General features: G+C 54.0%; 6 protein-coding genes across 6 annotated transcripts, besides 6 other annotated features; 3 read left to right on the forward strand and 3 right to left on the reverse strand.

The window, feature by feature from the left end:
• Nucleotides 1-888: 888 nt before the first annotated feature.
• Nucleotides 889-921: a microsatellite.
• Nucleotides 889-922: a microsatellite.
• A 430-nt stretch (nucleotides 923-1,352) lies between these two features.
• Nucleotides 1,353-1,379: a microsatellite.
• A 328-nt stretch (nucleotides 1,380-1,707) lies between these two features.
• On the forward strand, nucleotides 1,708-5,529 carry ACLA_013870 (pentatricopeptide repeat protein; the record flags this gene model as incomplete). The annotated part of the gene is made up of 1 exon (XM_001274375.1): nucleotides 1,708-5,529. One exon carries the CDS (start codon nucleotides 1,708-1,710, stop codon nucleotides 5,527-5,529), a length of 3,822 nt encoding a protein of 1,273 aa, XP_001274376.1.
• A 656-nt stretch (nucleotides 5,530-6,185) lies between these two features.
• Nucleotides 6,186-6,217: a microsatellite.
• Nucleotides 6,186-6,218: a microsatellite.
• Nucleotides 6,219-6,347: 129 nt separating this feature from the next.
• ACLA_013880 (pyridoxamine-phosphate oxidase PDX3) lies at nucleotides 6,348-7,569 on the forward strand (the record flags this gene model as incomplete). Its single annotated transcript, XM_001274376.1, has 2 exons — nucleotides 6,348-6,435; nucleotides 6,515-7,569. The coding sequence occupies 2 exons, from the start codon at nucleotides 6,348-6,350 to the stop codon at nucleotides 7,567-7,569; spliced, it is 1,143 nt and encodes a 380-aa protein (XP_001274377.1).
• A 344-nt stretch (nucleotides 7,570-7,913) lies between these two features.
• On the reverse strand, nucleotides 7,914-11,054 carry ACLA_013890 (MCM DNA helicase complex subunit MCM6; the record flags this gene model as incomplete). Its single annotated transcript, XM_001274377.1, has 4 exons — nucleotides 7,914-8,045; nucleotides 8,164-9,150; nucleotides 9,213-9,348; nucleotides 9,415-11,054. The coding sequence occupies 4 exons, from the start codon at nucleotides 11,052-11,054 to the stop codon at nucleotides 7,914-7,916; spliced, it is 2,895 nt and encodes a 964-aa protein (XP_001274378.1).
• Nucleotides 8,413-8,527: a microsatellite.
• A 1,734-nt stretch (nucleotides 11,055-12,788) lies between the features above and the next one.
• ACLA_013900 (uncharacterized protein) lies at nucleotides 12,789-13,940 on the forward strand (the record flags this gene model as incomplete). Its single annotated transcript, XM_001274378.1, has 1 exon — nucleotides 12,789-13,940. One exon carries the CDS (start codon nucleotides 12,789-12,791, stop codon nucleotides 13,938-13,940), a length of 1,152 nt encoding a protein of 383 aa, XP_001274379.1.
• Nucleotides 13,941-15,925: 1,985 nt separating this feature from the next.
• ACLA_013910 (fungal specific transcription factor domain-containing protein) lies at nucleotides 15,926-16,938 on the reverse strand (the record flags this gene model as incomplete). The annotated part of the gene is made up of 2 exons (XM_001274379.1): nucleotides 15,926-15,946; nucleotides 16,033-16,938. The coding sequence occupies 2 exons, from the start codon at nucleotides 16,936-16,938 to the stop codon at nucleotides 15,926-15,928; spliced, it is 927 nt and encodes a 308-aa protein (XP_001274380.1).
• Nucleotides 16,939-17,010: 72 nt separating this feature from the next.
• ACLA_013920 (Zn(II)2Cys6 transcription factor domain-containing protein) lies at nucleotides 17,011-17,916 on the reverse strand (the record flags this gene model as incomplete). Its single annotated transcript, XM_001274380.1, has 3 exons — nucleotides 17,011-17,610; nucleotides 17,664-17,680; nucleotides 17,730-17,916. The coding sequence occupies 3 exons, from the start codon at nucleotides 17,914-17,916 to the stop codon at nucleotides 17,011-17,013; spliced, it is 804 nt and encodes a 267-aa protein (XP_001274381.1).
• Between the last annotated feature and the right edge of the window lie 7 nt (nucleotides 17,917-17,923).

Below are 17,923 nucleotides of genomic sequence, written 5' to 3' on the forward strand. Positions count from 1 at the left end.
CGTGTCTAGAGATACTGTCTACCCCTTATTTTGAGCAAATATCACGAGGACGTATGTGGTCTCATACTCAGGAACAGTGCTTTAGGGAGTGCGATATTATTGTCTTGCTATCATGGGGTCCCTTTGGCTAGCAACATCATACGATGACAGGTCAAACAAAGGCCTCGGTAGTACTTAAGCACGACTAGTTGCAACGTGCCAGATTGGTTACATCTGTATCGCAAATGCTGAAGCCTGAAGGTAGTACTTCTGTCAATAACTTATATTTGGCTATCTCTTTCAAGTACGGAGTTGATAAACAGCCACCACACGTGAGCGCTCATCGACGCGCCATTTTATGATTGAGGAGCACTCTCTCTACTCTGAGAGACAGGTTGTGGACTAGATATGTATATCACTCTGGTGATGTGGCTTTTCTGTTATTGAGCACTACTGAACAAAACCCTCAAGCATGGCTTCAGCACCAAGATCTGAACAAGAGTCCTTGACTCCTTGTAGCCAGTAGTACCTTTCTCCGTAGCAAGCAGTCGCATTCCTTCCCTCCGCGCGGTTTATGCCTCAGGCCATAACCGGAAGTAGCTCGGATGCTCGGGCATATCGGGACTCCGACAGCCGCAAAGGAAATCAGCTCGGGCCAGTCGGGGCAAACGGGCCAAACTCCGTACGGGAACAACAAGATAATAAGCCGGGACAGCGGGTGACTCACGGCTGCTGCGCCCCTTGTCATCCACCAGTAGCATCTGCTTCTCTTCCTGGTTTTTCCTTCGATCCTAGCGGAACTCGTGGCGTCTCTGCCTGCCATTGGCCCCGATCACATTCCTAGGAGGCTACCTACGACCCGGGGATAAGGGCATGGCCGCATGACCACCTGATGACCAAATTCAGCGCAAAACAAAAAAAAAAAAAAAAAAAAAAAAAAAAAGAGGTGTAAACCTGTAAAACCTTAGGCAGCGATCTTGGTTATTGGTCTGTTGGTAGTCTTGGTAATCTAGGATATGAGTTCTCGAAGGCTTCTGCGTGCTGACGTTGGCTCTACCCCTATCCGTGGAGGATCCGATCTCTTGTACGGAGGAGTAGAACTACGGAGTACTATCTGATTGATATTAATTAGCCTGCACCGAGCCAGGTGTTCATTGTCAAGAATCATCACTTTCAACGACGGATAGAATCATTCCCCGAGTACTAAGGTACAGACTACACAGAAAACTAGGAACCAGTAAGTTACTCCGTCGTAACCACAATCCACATCCACAGCATTCCAACTGTGGATCCCCTAAAGGAGTCTAGTCTGGTTGGATCTGCACTAATCCCCTTTCGGCCTGGTTAGCGATACAGATCATTCTCGTCTTTTCCTCTCTCTCTCTGTCTCTCTCTCTCTCCAATAATAATAATAATCACTCCCTCATCCTTCTCTCCTCCAGCAGTTCGCTGTCTGACATTTTTTTTCAAGCCATTAAATCTCACCCAATTCCCTCCCTTCCCCCCCCCTTTGCTCTCTCGCTCTGGCTCACACTTGTGAGCTCTTTTTCTCCCACCCCCCGCGCGTTCCTTTGGCGACCTCAGTCGTCAAATGAACCTGCATCATCATTATTATTTTGATTGCAAGGTATGCCGGGACAATCCCATCGGAGATAGAAGGATGCACGACGTGACTAACCAACCCTCTAGCATCGCCTCTTCCCTCTGAAGAGGTCTCCCGCAAGATAAATGGTGTTCAAGCCCTTCACTCACCTCGCGCGTCAGAGTTTCACCAAAGCCTTCACTCATGGCTATGCTCAATCCGTAGTCGCGGCGTCACAGTCGTCGTACGCCTCATCGACAACCCTCAATCAACTCGCCAATCATCCCGCCAAATTCACCCGGACAAGTCAATTGCAGAATGTTTTCCAGCCCTCAAGCTCGTCAGGTGCCGGTGCAAAGGCCAGTCAGGGTGGTTCAGGATCCGGAGACGTCGGTTTAGCGGCGTACTATGCAGCCTGGCAGCAAGCCCAACAGACGGGCGATGATACCGATTGGAAACAGTTCCAGTTCAAGAGACGCATTGGCTGGAAGCCGACCGGAGATGAGGAGACTGGAAAATTAAAGTCGGCGGATAGAGATACTGACCTGCACCCGAGTCTTCACGATTCGACGCGCGTCACCAAGGCGTCGGCCAACGCAGATGTAAGCGCTCAAGTCGATGAGGCGGTGGCACGGGAAATCCAGATCCAGGAGGAGAAGGCCCAGGCAGAAGAGGCATCCGCTGTGAAGGAAAGCGAGGAGACAGAGGCGTTTCCCGATCTCCCGCCCGAGGTCGCTGCTGTTTCCGATGCCACCGCAGAACAGTCCCGGATCGTTTCCGATCGGATTGTTCAGCTCGCCTCCGGTGAAAATTACGCTGAGATCCCCGCCGCTTTCGAGTCGTTGCTTCGAGATGGCCTCACTCCGACCGTCGGGGCCTACAACGCCTTGCTGGCTTCCGCCGTCCACCTGCACACCGATGTCTCGCATGCGATCCCCAAAGCCCTGGATGTCTACTCGGACATGCTTCGTCGTAGGGTAATTCCCGACGAGGAAACCTATCGCACCCTGGTGGAGCTTTTCGTCACTCGGTCTCACGAGACAATCAAGGCCAAGGACGCGTTGGAGCAGGAGCGGATTCGGTATGGAGGCATGGAAGAGCCCGGCAAGTTCATGCTGCACTCCAGTCAGTTGGAGCGTGACATCCTGGCCGAGGACCACTCCCTTGCCATCGCCGTCAAACTTTTCAACACCGCCACATCGCGTCACCCGCACCTGGTCTTCTCCCTGGACATGTATCGCTATCTCATTACCGCATGTGCCAAGGAAGGCCTGGTCGAGCACATGATCCGCATTTACGCTCATATGGAGTCGCACAAGGTGACGCCTCACGCTTCCATCTTTCCCGCGATGATTGATGCCTTTGCATCCACGGGAGATCTGACCAGTGCGGTGGAGTGTTACAACGAATACAAAGCTCTTGCCATTTCCGACGACAATGGCACCTTTAGCATCGTCCAACGTCTGGATGGTCAGGTGTACGCGGCCCTGGTCAGGGCTTATCTTTCGGCCGGTAAAGCCGCAAACGCGATGCGCTTCCTGGAGCGAATTCGCGCTTCATTTGATGAGGTGATCGAAAACCGTGAAACTCGTCAGGAAGCATTGGAATCTGTGATTGTCCAGGACGGTCTGGTGCAATACTCCCTAAAGTCAGGGGCGCATGCCAAGGCATTTGAGCAAGCCAAGGACCAGTTGCGTGGTGGTGCTCTGGATCAGGCCATGGCCCGGATCTGCGTTAGCGCAGCGGATGCCGGTGATCTGAAGACCGCCTCTGAAGCCTATGAGTCGCTGCCCACCGACATGACGGTACGTCAGGGCCCCGCTGTTGCGATGCTGGCATTGCATGTGCGGCAAGGCCATATATCGGCGGCGCGACCCCTGTGGCTGATGCTTAGCACCTCGGGTCAGGCAACGCCGGATATGGTCCAACCGACCGCCATGTACACCGTCGCCCTCATCAAGAGTGGCCAGATCGACGAAGCCCTTCTCGAAGCCCGCAATATGTTCGCCCGGATCCGCAATTCCTCTACCAACAACACTACCTCCCTGGACTCTATCCGTGAACAGACTACCGAAAGCTTTCACCTCATCGGCCGTGTCCTCATGCAGACTGCGGCTGTCCTCTCCCCCCAGGCGGCCATGAACCTCATCTGGTCGATGACCGAAAATGGGGGTGCCGTCTCCCCTCTTGCGGAGCACGCTGTTGCCAGCCTGGGACCCATGGCCATTTCTCAGCTCCAGCCCCAGGACCTGACGCTGGCTCTTCAGGTCCAAGCCGGTATGCTCCTCAGCACCAGCTCGATGGCCTTTGATGTTGCCCACCCTATTCGCTTCGCCCACATGCTCGACATCGCCCTCGCCAACCGACTTCCCATGGATCCCCATACGACTGCTCTGGTCGACCAGGCCGTCGCAAAGCTGTTCAACAGCCGTCCGGACATGGTCAAGAGATGGCATGACCATCTGAGTGTGACCTCTTCCCCCCCATCCTTCCTGTCCGATCGCCATTCTCCTGTATCTGAGGTATCCACCATGACCCCATTGTCCAGCGACGATGCCTTCGATCCATACGCATACGCCACCGACTTCCGGGGTTCCTCCATGATCGCCGAAGATCTGGAGAACCCCAGCGGTCGCCCGGAATCGCACCTCAACGAGGCGCTGACCCGTCTTCGGAACATGCGTCGCATTGGCCGTCATCCTCGCTACATCACCTATGCCAAGCTCATCAACGCCGCCACCAAGGTCAATCGCTCCGATCTCGTTGAGGAAATTCTGAGCACGGCCCGCCGTGACGTCCCTCTGCTGCCCCAATATCATGCTGTCAAGTATGGTTGGATCTCTATCCTCGATGCCATGGTTGCCTCGTGTTTGACCCTGGGAAACCGCAGCCTCGCTGCCAAGTATCACAACGAGCTCTTGGAGCTGGGTTCGGCGCCCTCGGCCAACACCTTCGGTCTCTACATCACCACGCTCAAGGAATCCACCAAGACATTTGACGAAGCCACCGAGGCTCTGAAGATCTTCCACCGCGCTGTCGCGGAGGGTGTGGAGCCCACTTCGTTCCTTTACAATGCACTCATTGGAAAGCTCGGCAAGGCTCGTCGTATCGACGACTGCCTTCAGTACTTTGCCGAGATGCGTGCCAACGGTGTCCGACCGACCAGTGTCACCTACGGAACCGTCGTCAATGCACTCTGCCGAGTAAGCGATGAACGATTCGCCGAGGAGATGTTCGAGGAGATGGAGTCGATGCCCAACTACAAACCTCGCCCGGCCCCTTACAATTCCATGATCCAGTATTTCCTGAACACCAAGCGCGACCGCAGCAAGGTGCTCGCGTACTACCAGCGCATGCTGAGCCGCAACATCAAGCCGACCATGCACACCTACAAGCTGCTCATCGACGCTCATGCTTCGCTGGAGCCGGTGGATATGGATGCTGCTGAGAAGGTCCTGGAATCCATCCATGCCTCTGGTCAACGACCTGAAGCCGTGCACTACGCATCCTTGATTCATGCCAAGGGTTGCGTGATGCATGATATGGAGTCGGCCCTCAAGATCTTCCGCTCAGTGGTGTCGGACCGCAAGGTTCGCCTGCAGCCATGCCTGTACCAGGCCCTGCTTGAGGCCATGGTGGCCAACCACCAGGTTAGCCAATCGGAAGCCATCGTCAAGGATATGGCCGATCGCAGGGTTGAGATGACCGCCTATATTGCCAACACCCTGATCCACGGCTGGGCTGCGGAAGGCAATGTCGCCAAGGCCAAGGCGATCTACGACAGCATTGGCCTCAGCAAGCGCGAGCCTAGCACCTACGAGGCCATGACTCGGGCTTATCTGGCGTCTGAGGACCGCGAGGGAGCCTCTCGCATTGTGCAAGAGATGCTCTCCCGTGGCTATCCTACTGCGGTTGCGAGCAAGATCCTGGACCTGGTTGGTGGCGGTGCACCGGTTGCTTCCCTCTAAGCGGGTCCCTTTCTTCTTTTTTCTCCTCCTTGATTCCCTTCTTCCTGCTGATATTGCCTTCCTTTCGTCGTTTCAGCTAGCTTGAAACCTACTTTTTTCTCAAGCATCAAAAGTACCTGCTTCTAATGTGTGTCCTTCCTATGTCACCAGGGCTGGATTCCCTGCCCTTTCCAGCTATCTCCAGCCCGAGCTTCTACACAGGCATTTGGGAACCCGCATTAATTTGCTTCGATACTTTTCCTTTCTTTCTTTTTCTTTTTCTTTTTTTTTTACTTTGTCTTTATTTTGTTGATATGCATTCAGCGGGTGGAAAAGGCGTTGGTCCAAAATCTGGGGAATCATTCATGTCGCGTGTATACCACATCTGGTGTGATTTGGTTTTATTTCTTGTTATTCTCCATATAGATCACTCCCAACTCTTCTAGATCCGAGGATTTACCGGCTGTTACAGAGTGGCCGGTTCAATTCAAAAGAGATTCAAATCAAGAAGAACATTGCATGTAGGCTCTTTGGTAGAGGAACAACGTTGTATCCAAATATCAATTCTGTCTTGTCGGAAATCGAGTCACCTGATCCTCTTCGATCGCGCACTCCCTCGTATCATGTGACACAGCCGCCATCCTTCTATGATCGACTGACAGTCAGTACCTGCGAGATCCTCCTCCTCCCCCTCCTCCTCCTCCTCCTCCATAGTTCAACATCCTCGAGTATCTCTACAGCCTATGCTTCCTCGTCGGCTGGCCTTGCCGAATCCCCGTCATATCGGTCCCATACATCCGTTCTCCACCGACCCGTGCAGATCGTGGGGTCCTCGCAACATGAGCACCGGAAACCCCGCAGCAGATGACTCGCACGCCGGTGACAGCCATTCCGGCGCGGACTCCAGGCGTCCCAAGAAGCTGATCTGTACTTGCAACCCCCATAAAACCGCCGTCACCCTTGCCCTAGAATAAAAAAGATAATAATGATCCGCTAACTCCACCAGTCGCGCCCGGCGACATCGCCGCAACCCCCGACCTCAAAGTCACAGCCACCGAGACCAAAGAACCCGCCTCGCCCGCCCCCGATGCACCCCAAACCCTCGCCGAACGCCTCCGCTCCGAAGTCTCAACCCCAGACTCCACAATGGAGAGCCAGATCGTGTCCCACCCGGCGCGCGCGCACCAGTTCGTGAGCAACCCGCCCCTCACCATCTCCCAGATGCACCCAACCAACCCTCTCCACCAATTCAACACCTGGTTTCGCGACCGCCGGCTGGCGCCCTCCTCGGCGCCGGAGACGTGCACGCTCGCCACGGCGTCCCTGCCTTCGGGCCGCGTGAGCGCGCGCGTCGTCTACCTCAAGGAACTCGACGAGCGCGGCTGGGTCGTGTACAGTAACTGGGGCAGTCGGGAGGGGAAGGGCGGGCAGGTGTTCGGCGCGGAGGCGGAGACGGGCGATTTCCCCGCTGCGATCCCGCGGCCCGAGGAGGCAGAGAGTCTGCTCGAGGAACTGCCAGGCGGCAACCGCTGGGCGGCGCTGACATTCAGCTGGTCCGGGCTGGAGCGCCAGGTTCGCATCGAAGGCATGCTGGAGCCGCTGAGTCGGCAGGAGAGCGAGATGTACTGGGAGACGCGCGAGCGGGGCAGCCAGATTGGCGCGTGGGCGAGCTGGCAGAGTAAGGTGCTTTGGTCGGCAGAGCCGGAGACGATGGTGGACCGCCGGCGGAAGAGCGTGGCTGCGGCGGCCGCGGCGCAGGGCCAGGTCGCGGCTACCTCGGCGGCGGCGTGTGCGGAGATCCCTGCGGATATTGACGAGACGGATATTGACGATGGCCGCGCGCTGCTGGAGCAGCGGGTCCAGCAGATGGAGAAGCGGTTCGCGGGCATGGAGAAGATCCCCCTGCCGCCGTTCTGGGGTGGGGTGCGGCTGGTGCCGGAGTCGGTGGAGTTCTGGCAGGGCCGACGGAGCCGGTTGCATGATCGGTTCCGGTATGTGAGGGTGAAGGAGGCGGGCGATGAGTCCTCGTTCAAGTGGCGGATTGAGCGGCTGTCGCCATAGATCTGCATTCATAGACTTGATGGCTGCCCTTCTCTATAGCATGTTTTAAAGACCGTCCATTGCCAACCGAGATAACGTTCTACACTACAGAGGATACCGATATACATACGGGACGCGATGTCCCTACCCTGTTATACATATAATCTTAATGTGACCAGTTGCGCTCCTACCAACAACGATCATCAGCAGTCTGCCTTATTGGCATGATGGTATCATTATATTCTTATCATTACTACATGTTCCCCTCGCCGTACCCAGCTATCATATCATCATGTTGTTCATGAAAAGGAACTGTATAGTGTAGCTCTAAGCCGCAGGCCGCGAGACAAAAGACCAAACCGTCATCATACCTGCAACCCCTGGCCATCGTCAACGGCAACGTTCGGATGCAGCACGTAGACGGTGCGGTGGACCCGCTCCTGCTGGTCGTCGGAATCGACGAGCCCCTCTCCGCGGATGGGCATGAGGACATTATCCTGCAGTTGGAGGAGATAAATTGTTAGCGACGGCGGTTTGGTTGGTGGGATAGAGGACATGAGTGGAGAGACGTGGGGGAGAGAAAAAAAAAAAAAGAAAAACAAAGGCAAAACGAACCTTGACCATTCTCTTCAAGACCATCTTGGCCAGAGCCCGCTCCCGCTGCAGGTCCTCCTCGTTGTTCAGCTCGGCCTCGATCTGCTCCAGATACCACACCAGCAGATCCTCCTCCTCGACGCCCTCGCCGGCATTCGCCTCGTCCTCGTTGACGCGCCGCACGAACAGATTCAGGATCTTCATGAACTTGTCGTAGGTGATCTTGGTCTTCTGGCGGGGGCGCGGCTGCGCGTCGTCGCGCATGGGGCTGTCGCCTTCGCGGTCGCGGTCGGCCATCTCGTGATCGTTGTCGTCGTGGTGGTGACCGTCGACGGCGGCGTCGCCTTCGCCGTCGTCCTCCACCTCGACGTCGTCTTTCTCGACGGTGACGATGCTCTGGCGGAGGAGGTCGTAGGCTTCGCGCACGAAGCTCGGCACGATCTCCTCGACGCAGTTGGCCTTGGCGACGGCTTCGGAGAGACGGACTAGCGACTCGAGCTGGCGGACGGTGATGCGGTACGAGGAGCGGCCCATGCCTCCCTGGGCGTCGTTTGCGCGCAGCTCCTTGTATTTCTCAACGAGCAGAACCTTGGCCTCTTCGGTGAATACGGGCCGGAACGTCCGCGCGAATCGGATGTAGCGCTGCAGCTGCTCGGTGCTAAGCTCGGGTTGGACGGCCTCGTCGCGGTTCATGTGCACGTTGACAATGTGGTCGGCCAGGTTGCGGTCCACGGTCTCATTCGGCTCGTCGCGGATCACGAAGAACAAGTCGAATCGACTCATGATGGGCGCGCTGAAGTTGAGGTTCGCACGTAGTGTGGCCTTGGGGTTGTAACGACCGCCGACAGGGTTGGCAGCAGCCAGAATGGATGCACGGGCGTTGAGGGTCGTATGGATACCTGCCTTGGCAATGGAAATGGTTTGTTGTTCCATGGCTTCGTGGATAGCGACCTGATCGCTGATGTCCATCTTGTCGAACTCGTCGATTGCACAGATACCGCCTCCGTTCTGAAGGATCGAAACATATTAGCATCGTGTTAGGTCGCCACGGCGTTTAGTGGCAAGCTTACCGCAAGCATGAGTGCGCCCGCTTCAATGGTGAACTCTCCAGTCTCGGCATCCTTGACAACTGATGCAGTCAAACCTGCAGCAGATGAGGCCTTGCCGCTAGTATACACTGCACGAGGATGCAAAGAACAGATGTACCTGGTGACAAAGATGTCAGTAACCTTCGACATGATTTGGACTTAGAGCGGAAAATAGGCTACTCACTTCAAGAACTGACTCTTACTCGTCGAGGGATCACCAACGATGCAAATGTTGATATCACCACGCAATTGCATGTTTTCCTGCTCTGTAGACTTGGCGACACCACCAATCAACTGCAGAAGAAGCCCTTTCTTGATCTGGCGGTGACCGTAGATCATTGGAGCGATCGAGTCCACCAATCGAGAGTAAATGTACTCGGAATGAACCAAGTTCTTCAAGTCCTGGACCTCATAAGGGGTAAAGCTCTGAAGGAGGGCTTCTTGAGCCTTATCCTCATCGGCTTCAGGATCGTTGTTCTGGTTCAAGGACGCCAGGATGTTATGGGACTGGCCGTTCAACTGCTGATTCGACTGCTGCCCGGGAGTTGTGGTGTCCGGAGTGACCATACAGGCTAAGAATGCCAGGCGATAAGTCAAGTCTCTCACACCAAGAGACTTGAGCCCAGTCACTCCGCCGCCGCCCACCTCGCTGCTGCGGAAAGCGCCGTTGTCTCGAACAGCCTCTGGCCGTACGCCGGGCAGTCCAAGCTGGCTGACGTCAGGAATCACAATCAAAGTACCAGTGAAAATGCAGCGTTCACCAGCCTTGGCACGGTCGACCATTTCACCGCGCAAGATCACATCCATCGTGCGGGGCATGCTGCCGGTAGGAATTTCGTGTGATGACTCCTGCAATTTAACCTTCTGCCAGTCGACAAATGTACTCTTCCCAATGTCCAGGCGCCATCCGACACGATTCATGCAGGTATTGTTGGGACACTGTGAAGGCTCGGTGTAGCGGAATGTCTGCTCGACATTCGAGACCACGGACTTGCACTGCTCGCAGACGAAAGTTCCCAGCGAGAGTTCCGGCCGGATCTCAGATGTCCGGGTCACTGTTCCAGAGATGGAAAGCAACTTTCCGATCTGCGAGGTCCGCAGCTGCCGCAACCGAGAGACGAGGGGTAGATTGTAAAACGCCAGGGAAAAGAGTTTGTCGGTCTGCTGGTGACGAGTCTTCTCGCGAATGTTCCGCTCTAAATCAGGGTTCTCTGTCATACTCGCATTGGCAGCCATCATGGATGAGCTGGCCTGGGACGCGGTACTGCTGGCTTGACGATGCGAGACGAAGTACTCGGGTTCATATTTCGCAATGAGGTTGTGCAGCGCCCTTGTCAGGAATGGTTGGAATCGGTAGTACTGATTGGCTATAGCATCTGCCAGAATTTGATCGTCCAGCGATGTCAAATGGGTAAAGTCAATGTATAGGGTCGACAGTTCGAATTTTTTCATGCCTTTGATTTGAGCAATGTAATACTTGTCACTCAAAATCTCCGACGATGGCGGAGGTGCTGACAATGATGGTTCCTCCACATAGGTCTCTAGCAACTCCTCAAAAGCCTGTTGTACTTTCTCTCCAGCTAAATCGACCACGGGTGGCGGTCCTGGTAGATAGGGATTCCGAAGCCGACTGACAGTCGACCGACTTGGGTTTGGAACCTGGTCGTCGGGAAAGCCTTGCATGTCACTCATCGGGCCATTGCTCTCCGATGGTGGTTGTGGTCGTGAGCTGGGAAGCTGATCTGAGTGAAGACGCCGCTCATCGCGAGAGCCAGCTGTTGATCCCAGTTCCGACTGGAGGACGGCGTCAAAAAGGGAGGACATGGTGAGGGGAGGAATGAGCCAAGGAAAAGGGTGTCGAGGGTGGGTGAAAACACGGACTGGTCGATGGAAATGAATTCCTAGCTCAATTCCCCGTCAGTAATTGTAGTTCGACCTGTTTCTGTAGGGGTATAGTGGTACACAGCGACGGTGTGGGTTGTTGGTGGTCGTTGACCGTAAATATCATACATTTTGGCGATTCTTTCTTCTCTGTAGCGGGACGCGTCCGGGTCGCGTCCCGCCTCGGAGATATGTTCATGCGGTGCCGACGCGTTAAGTGGTTTTCTGGATTAGTCATTATAGCATAGAAAAAGTACTATGTAAGTACTATAGTTACTCCTTAGTTACTTAAGTTACAGTACAGATCGGTCTGACTAAGTGATACTGATCATGATGGAGCTCTTAGTTGCCCCTTTCGGAAATAGGTCGAGCACCAGGACCCATATGGAGGGTCCCGTTCCAAGGAAAGTGGTGCATAATTCATAACTCTCCGCCAATCAAACACCAATTGAAGAGATATCCGGGACTTTGATATAGGTAGGGATCAGCCAATGGATTATGGATACGAGCGAGATGATACCTATGGTGGACTATTTGGGCGGGGGGCGCTTTCTCTTGATGTAGATAGTTAGATACTCTGCTCTCCTGTGTGCAATTAGTACCTAATCTATTAGGCTACACAGTAGTATTCCTTTGAGTTTCGTCCTCGACTGAACTAGTTATTAACTACTCGACGACCCACTACTGTCCGGCGATTTCTCGACACCTCTGAGGCTCTGTGAAATGAACGGGCCGATCTAAGTCGTCGCTTATCAAACTGTGAGAAGACCGTCAGCAGAGTCATCCTTGCCCTCTCCCCTCCTCGATGATAACTTGGATCGCACGGAGATGATATGGTTCAACCCTCATGCTGCTATTGCGATGACTCCTTCAGCAATTGTCTTGATAACGGTACCCTGGTGATTGCATGATATGACGTGCGCTCCCCCTACCAGATCCTTGCTAGCCCAATCAGCCAGGCAGCCACCTAGTCATTGAAGAAGTCTTTCTCCATCTCACGAGTGAGGACCGTGATGTCTACAGACAGGCGCGCTTCCGCCAATCCGACGCAGTTCGCGGTCCATACTGGAGCGAATGGCATCTCCCCAGGAGCAGAACATCAAAGTCAGTATAGCCATGAAGACGCAGAGTTTTCTGGGTTCGAGTCTTGTTAGGACGGGCTGACGGTCAAGTTTTTCATGCCACAGACGGTCCCAGCGATGTCCCCCAGACCACTACTAAATCGAAACGGCGGAGGCGCCTCTCCACGACTGAAGAGCCGCCTGCGAAAGATCGAATATTCTTCTTTGTCGATTCAAATTCCTCGTCACGAGAAAAACGTGCATACGTGATGCGCCATCATGTTCAGGAGAAACGGAAACAGCGCAAACAACCGCAGCCGCAGAATGACAGGAGGGACAATCGGCCGCTTCGGTATCTTCCATGGCAGCAGAAACCCCATGAACAGGCGAGTTGTGATGGGAATGATGCAGACCAACGGGCTGGAATTGAGATTGCGCCCAACTGTAATTCCTTGGTATGTATTGCTCCAACCAGGAGAGTTATCCGGGCGTTTTTCCCCAAATGGCAACTCCCCCCCCCCCTCGGCCTCGATCATGGCAGCTCTTATGTTGTTCGTTGCATTCCCAACAACGAGGACAGCGGCGCTGACGTATAAATGTACAGGTTCCGGTGAACATGGCGACACCGAAGTACAGTGTCTATTCCGATCGGCCGCATTCGGCCTCGTTGATCACCTCGCTCGATACAACGAGGAGAGACCCTTTCAATAGTATGCCAATGGCCCGTACAAAGGAAGACAATGAGTTGATAGATTTTTGGACAAATAAACTAAGCTACTGGTCTGGGCAAAATAAGCATATCAAGGAGCAAATCTTCCGCACTGCCATGAGCCATCCATTATCCTTTCAAGCAGTGGTGCTTGGATACTGTTCCCGCTGGAAGGCCCGATTATATGGTTTGACCGATAGCCACGACAGTCAAACTCATGTTGGGCAAGCGACAAGGACCATCGAGATGGCGAGGAAAGGCTTGACGAACATCGATGGAGACAGTTTGGCCGTGGCGTTGACCGGGTTATCGCTCCAAGAAGAAAGATTCGGTAGCCAGCAGAGGGCCAGAGAATACACGGACCAGGCTGTTCAAATCCTGAGGTCGCAGGCCGGGTTTCCCAGTGGAGTCCAGGTATTCTTGCACTATGTACGATACATCACCATGCCAGATCATCCGATGACGGACCGGGAGAGTCAACAATGGCTCCTGACGTTCCTTCGCGGCGCCGAGGAAATGTCGTTGAAACAGAGATCAGCCGCATACTTGTCCTCGAGTCCTCAGAGAGCCCAGGCGTTTCAGATGGACAGTCCGCTGTTTCCTCTGCTGTCGAGTGGTCCTCGTCCATCGCAAGTGCCGCAGACTTCGCGTCTGTATGTCGTCCGGGCCGCGCCCAGCCAGGAAGTCTGCCGCACTGCAGCGCTCATCTATATCACGGCGGCTCTTTGGGATTTCCAGGACTCCCCCAGCAAGACCCGACGGTTTCTGACTCATATCAACACGATGGTGCAGCAACATCAGCTTGATCGATATCCTGCGTGCGAAACGCTGGTTTGGCTGTTGCTGGAGGAGACTTATGAAGCCGACCTGAAGGACTCCGAACGAGCCTGGTCCACGGGCGAGTTACTGCGGGCGCATAAGCAACTTCGACCGGACTTGCAGTTCCAGTTCAATGAAATATTGCTGAGCCTGCTGATGCTCAGTACACCCATCCGGGGGATTGATGATTTTGAAAAGGAACTCAATACTACGACCGTTGAAAATATGGACGATGTGTGAACATTCTCCGGAGTATATAGATAGAAATCTTTTTTACCGCAAATACTTACCGGTGTGTTTTTTTTCCAACATGGGCTGTTAAGGGTATGCAGGCCGCCGCAATCACACTTATACTTCTAGAATGTGAGGACCTAGTGATTGCCCCTGTTGAGTTCAACCCATGTTCAGAGCGACACGCAAAATGGCGTCCTATCCAGCTCCCCTCCATTGTCGACCGGCATAGTCGCGCAGAGTAGGTCGAATTTTCGAGGTCCAGTGCAGGTCGGGATCTCGCATCGCGGTTCTCTGTGAGCCGTCGGTTGACTTTATTGCCGCAATGCTAGCCATTCTTCATGTGGGTGCTGTGTATGTGCCTCTGGATATCAGTCTCCCATTGGCCAGACATAGTTCCATAATCCAGAGTTGTCAACCGAACCTGCTTCTCTACCATGCGGCAACAGAAGGGCTTGCTGACAATCTCACTGGCGATGCGGGATATGCTCTTCCATCGGCAAGAGTCGACGAGATGCAAGCCCCCATCGAGGACTTGTTCCCTGCCTCGCGGAGCCTCATTGTCCCGCTGTTCTGCTTTTTACGAGCGGCTCCACGGGCATTGATTCGTTTATTGCGACGTACTTGGAAGGGATTGTGGAGCGGGGGGGAATTGGTCACATATCCCTATTTGGGAGAGACTCCAGCGTGATATGAGGAGCATTTTGTCATGCACGGACTTTGTGGCAGATAATCCAAGACCTGAGATGCCCTCTTGTTTTTTTTTTCGGTTTGGCTTCTGGCGTGTTGGACAAGGAAACGCTCAATGGAATGGATATGCCACGGTCAACATAGATTCCATGAGAATATTCATGTCAAAAGATCGAGTAAGTACCCAATCTGCAAATGTTGGGTAATGGACTTCTACATGCCTAACAGAACCAATTGAAGCCCAACCATGGAGGGTTAAAAAGGAACAACAATTCTGGGAAACATTTTGACAAATTTATCTCTGGTCATACGTAGCCCAAGATATATCGCTCTAGCGTATGTGCCACAGGTACAAGCATAACGCCAGAGCCGTACCTGCAGCTTTCACCAAGGGTTCCAGATCCCAACGCTCTTGATTCATCTCGATTCTTCTGAATCCAGATTATCATTCCCCAGTATCACCACTCCATAAAAACCTCTTCTACCGTGGCTCTGGCTGGACCGGCCAGGAGCTACCGCTGGGGCCGGCTGGAGGAGGAGACTGGTTTGGGCTGGAGAAGAAGCCGTTAGCTCCACCCTTTCCTCTGCGGTTGACATAATCCAAAGCAGCGATATGACAGAGATTTGGCACCTAGCTTACTGGGAGAGTTTCTTTGCGATCAAGTAGGTGCAGGTACCCAGGCCAGGAGAGCGACTTTGAGTAGGCCTCCGATTCCACCGCGAAGACCGTAGGGATACCGATACCGATACCGAGGGACGAAACCCCGGGCGAAGGTCCGCCGCCGGGAGGAGCGAGAGCCACGCAGTGCAAAGGAGCTCATCTTGTCCTATCTAATGAGATGAGAGACGTGATTGAGTTTGAATATTTGCTTCGACTGGACGATTGAGCAGAAAACTGGGTGGTGTTTTATTTAGTAGCTTCGGGGATAATACCGAAGTCCGAACTTCGCCCACTCGAGGCCGGGTTCTGTTCATACTTCATACTTCATGGTTCACGGCTGCTTGGGTTACCGCGCAGCCCCTGATAAATCGGATCTACTCCGTCTCCTAGTATACGGAGTAGGCTTTAATGGGGTCGGGGGCCCTTGGCAAAGATTCTTGTTTCTTCTGTACGGACTACGGAGTAGCTAGGTGAACCAAGGTTCCAGTTAGATTTGGCTCGATCTGCTGGTGGTCTTACGAATTACGATACTCCCTTGGCTTATCATTCCATGGTTCAGTTTTAGCATTGGTTGTTTACGTCTATGCTCAACGTATCCATAATGCCCGGGAAAAACAGTAAGCTCGGAATTTCCAATCCCAAGTCAGGGTCCTAAACGGTGAGTCTGATGGCAAGCACGTAGAATGAGGAGGAAGGTGGAAAAGGAGCAAAACCAGGGGGGGGGGGGATGGAAAGACAAAAAATACTTACTAAAGCGAAGTCAAAACCTAGAGACTCAATCGAGTCCTGCAGCAAGGAATAACATTTCTTGAGGCTTTCTTTGACGGTCTCGTAAATGGCGGGTGGGATCGGCTGGCCCGACTCCATTGCACGGATCTGACTCAAGATGGCGGACAGGAAGTTGTATCGCTTGAGACTGGGATTTCCGAGGGCGATCACCTGCAGCAGCTGCTCCTGGATGTGTTCTAGGCTCCGGATCAAGGGCGCTCGATGGGCCTTGGCCAATTCATCCAGGGAATCGACGATAAATGGGGGAGAAGATCCCACGGGCCGGGTAGAAGCCTCCTCCTCGAGTTGCGTGACAATTTCCAGCCCCAGGGAGGTATTCACATCAAAACTCAAGGCACCTTTAATCTGGCGGGCCAGCAATAGGAGACAACCGACTTGCAGGCCATCCAGATTGACGGTCGACTTTTCCGATGGTCCGACTAGCCACCATTGTGCGGCATAGATCCACGTGTGTGCGAGACGGCGGAGATGCACCCTATTGTTTCGATCAGGGTAGAATGTAGTACCCAGGGCGAGAATCAAGACCAGCTTCATCAGAAAATGGGTCGGGGTCGACTGCGGCTGGGTCCACAACTGACGATACTCTTTCCAGAAGGATGGGACATGAATAACACGGTAGATAGGCTCGAAAGTGCGGAAATAGGCATTGACCAGAACTTCGCACACTGATTGGGCCGGGAGCGTGCCCAGTAAGTCCGGAACCGGATGGTTGAGTCGGACTGACTCTTGGTCCTTGATGACCTGGCGGAGTTGCCGACAGTCCTTGAAGATGCTGGCGAACTCCGATCTGGTATCCACATTTTGCAGCGACGGTTCTACTTCTTTGGCGTCAAATTTGCCAAGGGCTTGGAACTGGTGATTGAACATTCGTCAGCGACAAGACTTTTGTAGGTTGAGGGAAGTAAATCCGATCTACCATACTTTCTCAGCGGTATGCAGCTAGTGACTGGGGCTAAAAAGCTTCGTCTTATCCGGGGCGACACGCAGACGAGGAAGGGTGGCCGGTATGGCCCATTCATTGACCGAAGGACTGGGACGAGATGCATCAGACAGCTGTTGTTCGGCCCCGAGAACCCGGTCGTGAAGGTGGCGCAGAGCCTGAGTTTGAGAGACGCTGGGATTGGGACCGGTCGTGCCTCGAGAGAGCGGAGGCCCGGGAAGCTGTTCTTCCAAACGCCGAACACGATTTTGCAGATCCTGGATGATCTTATTTTGATATTGATTCTGGTCCTGAGGCTGCGATTGTGATGTGGGTGCAGGTGGACGGCTCTGCGTCTGCGGGTCAACGGCTTGGGGAGGAGGCGTATGTCCCTCGGGCACGCAAGAAGCCGTGAGCCCGGAGAATTCATCTACAGAGGGGCTTCTGGCAGCAACCGCGGGGCGGTAGAAGCACTGAAGCGAGGTTCTCGCACGCTCACATGGGCCACAAGGAAATTCCCGGTCACAACGGACTTTGCGACGACGACACGGGTCACAGGACTTGGGGGGCCGGCGACGTTTGCGTGGTGGAGACGTGGTCAGCGAGGGGTTGTCCTGATCCTGCGCCATAATAGCTCAAGGGGTATATGCGATAGGAAGAGCAAAGGGGATACCGCAAGTGAGGTGATGCCTAGGCCAGATGAAGTCCGAGTAATGAAGGGTACAAGGTGCCAAAATACCCTCGGGCTCGGGCTCGGGCCCGGGGCCGAACTTTATCATCAAGCCGGTCACATTTAACAGTCTGGAAACCCTAAACTCCCGGGGAAATGGCCGAGAATCGTCAGCGAGGGTCGCCAGAAGAAGCTGTCTTTTAAAAAGGAATCGTGGAAATCCATTGCCGTAGGTGCCATACCGGTTCACAGTCATCTAGACA

Source organism: Aspergillus clavatus, genomic scaffold (genome assembly GCF_000002715.2).
Source record: "Aspergillus clavatus NRRL 1 1099423829795 genomic scaffold, whole genome shotgun sequence".
In the NCBI taxonomy this organism is placed as follows: Eukaryota; Fungi; Ascomycota; class Eurotiomycetes; order Eurotiales; family Aspergillaceae; genus Aspergillus; species Aspergillus clavatus.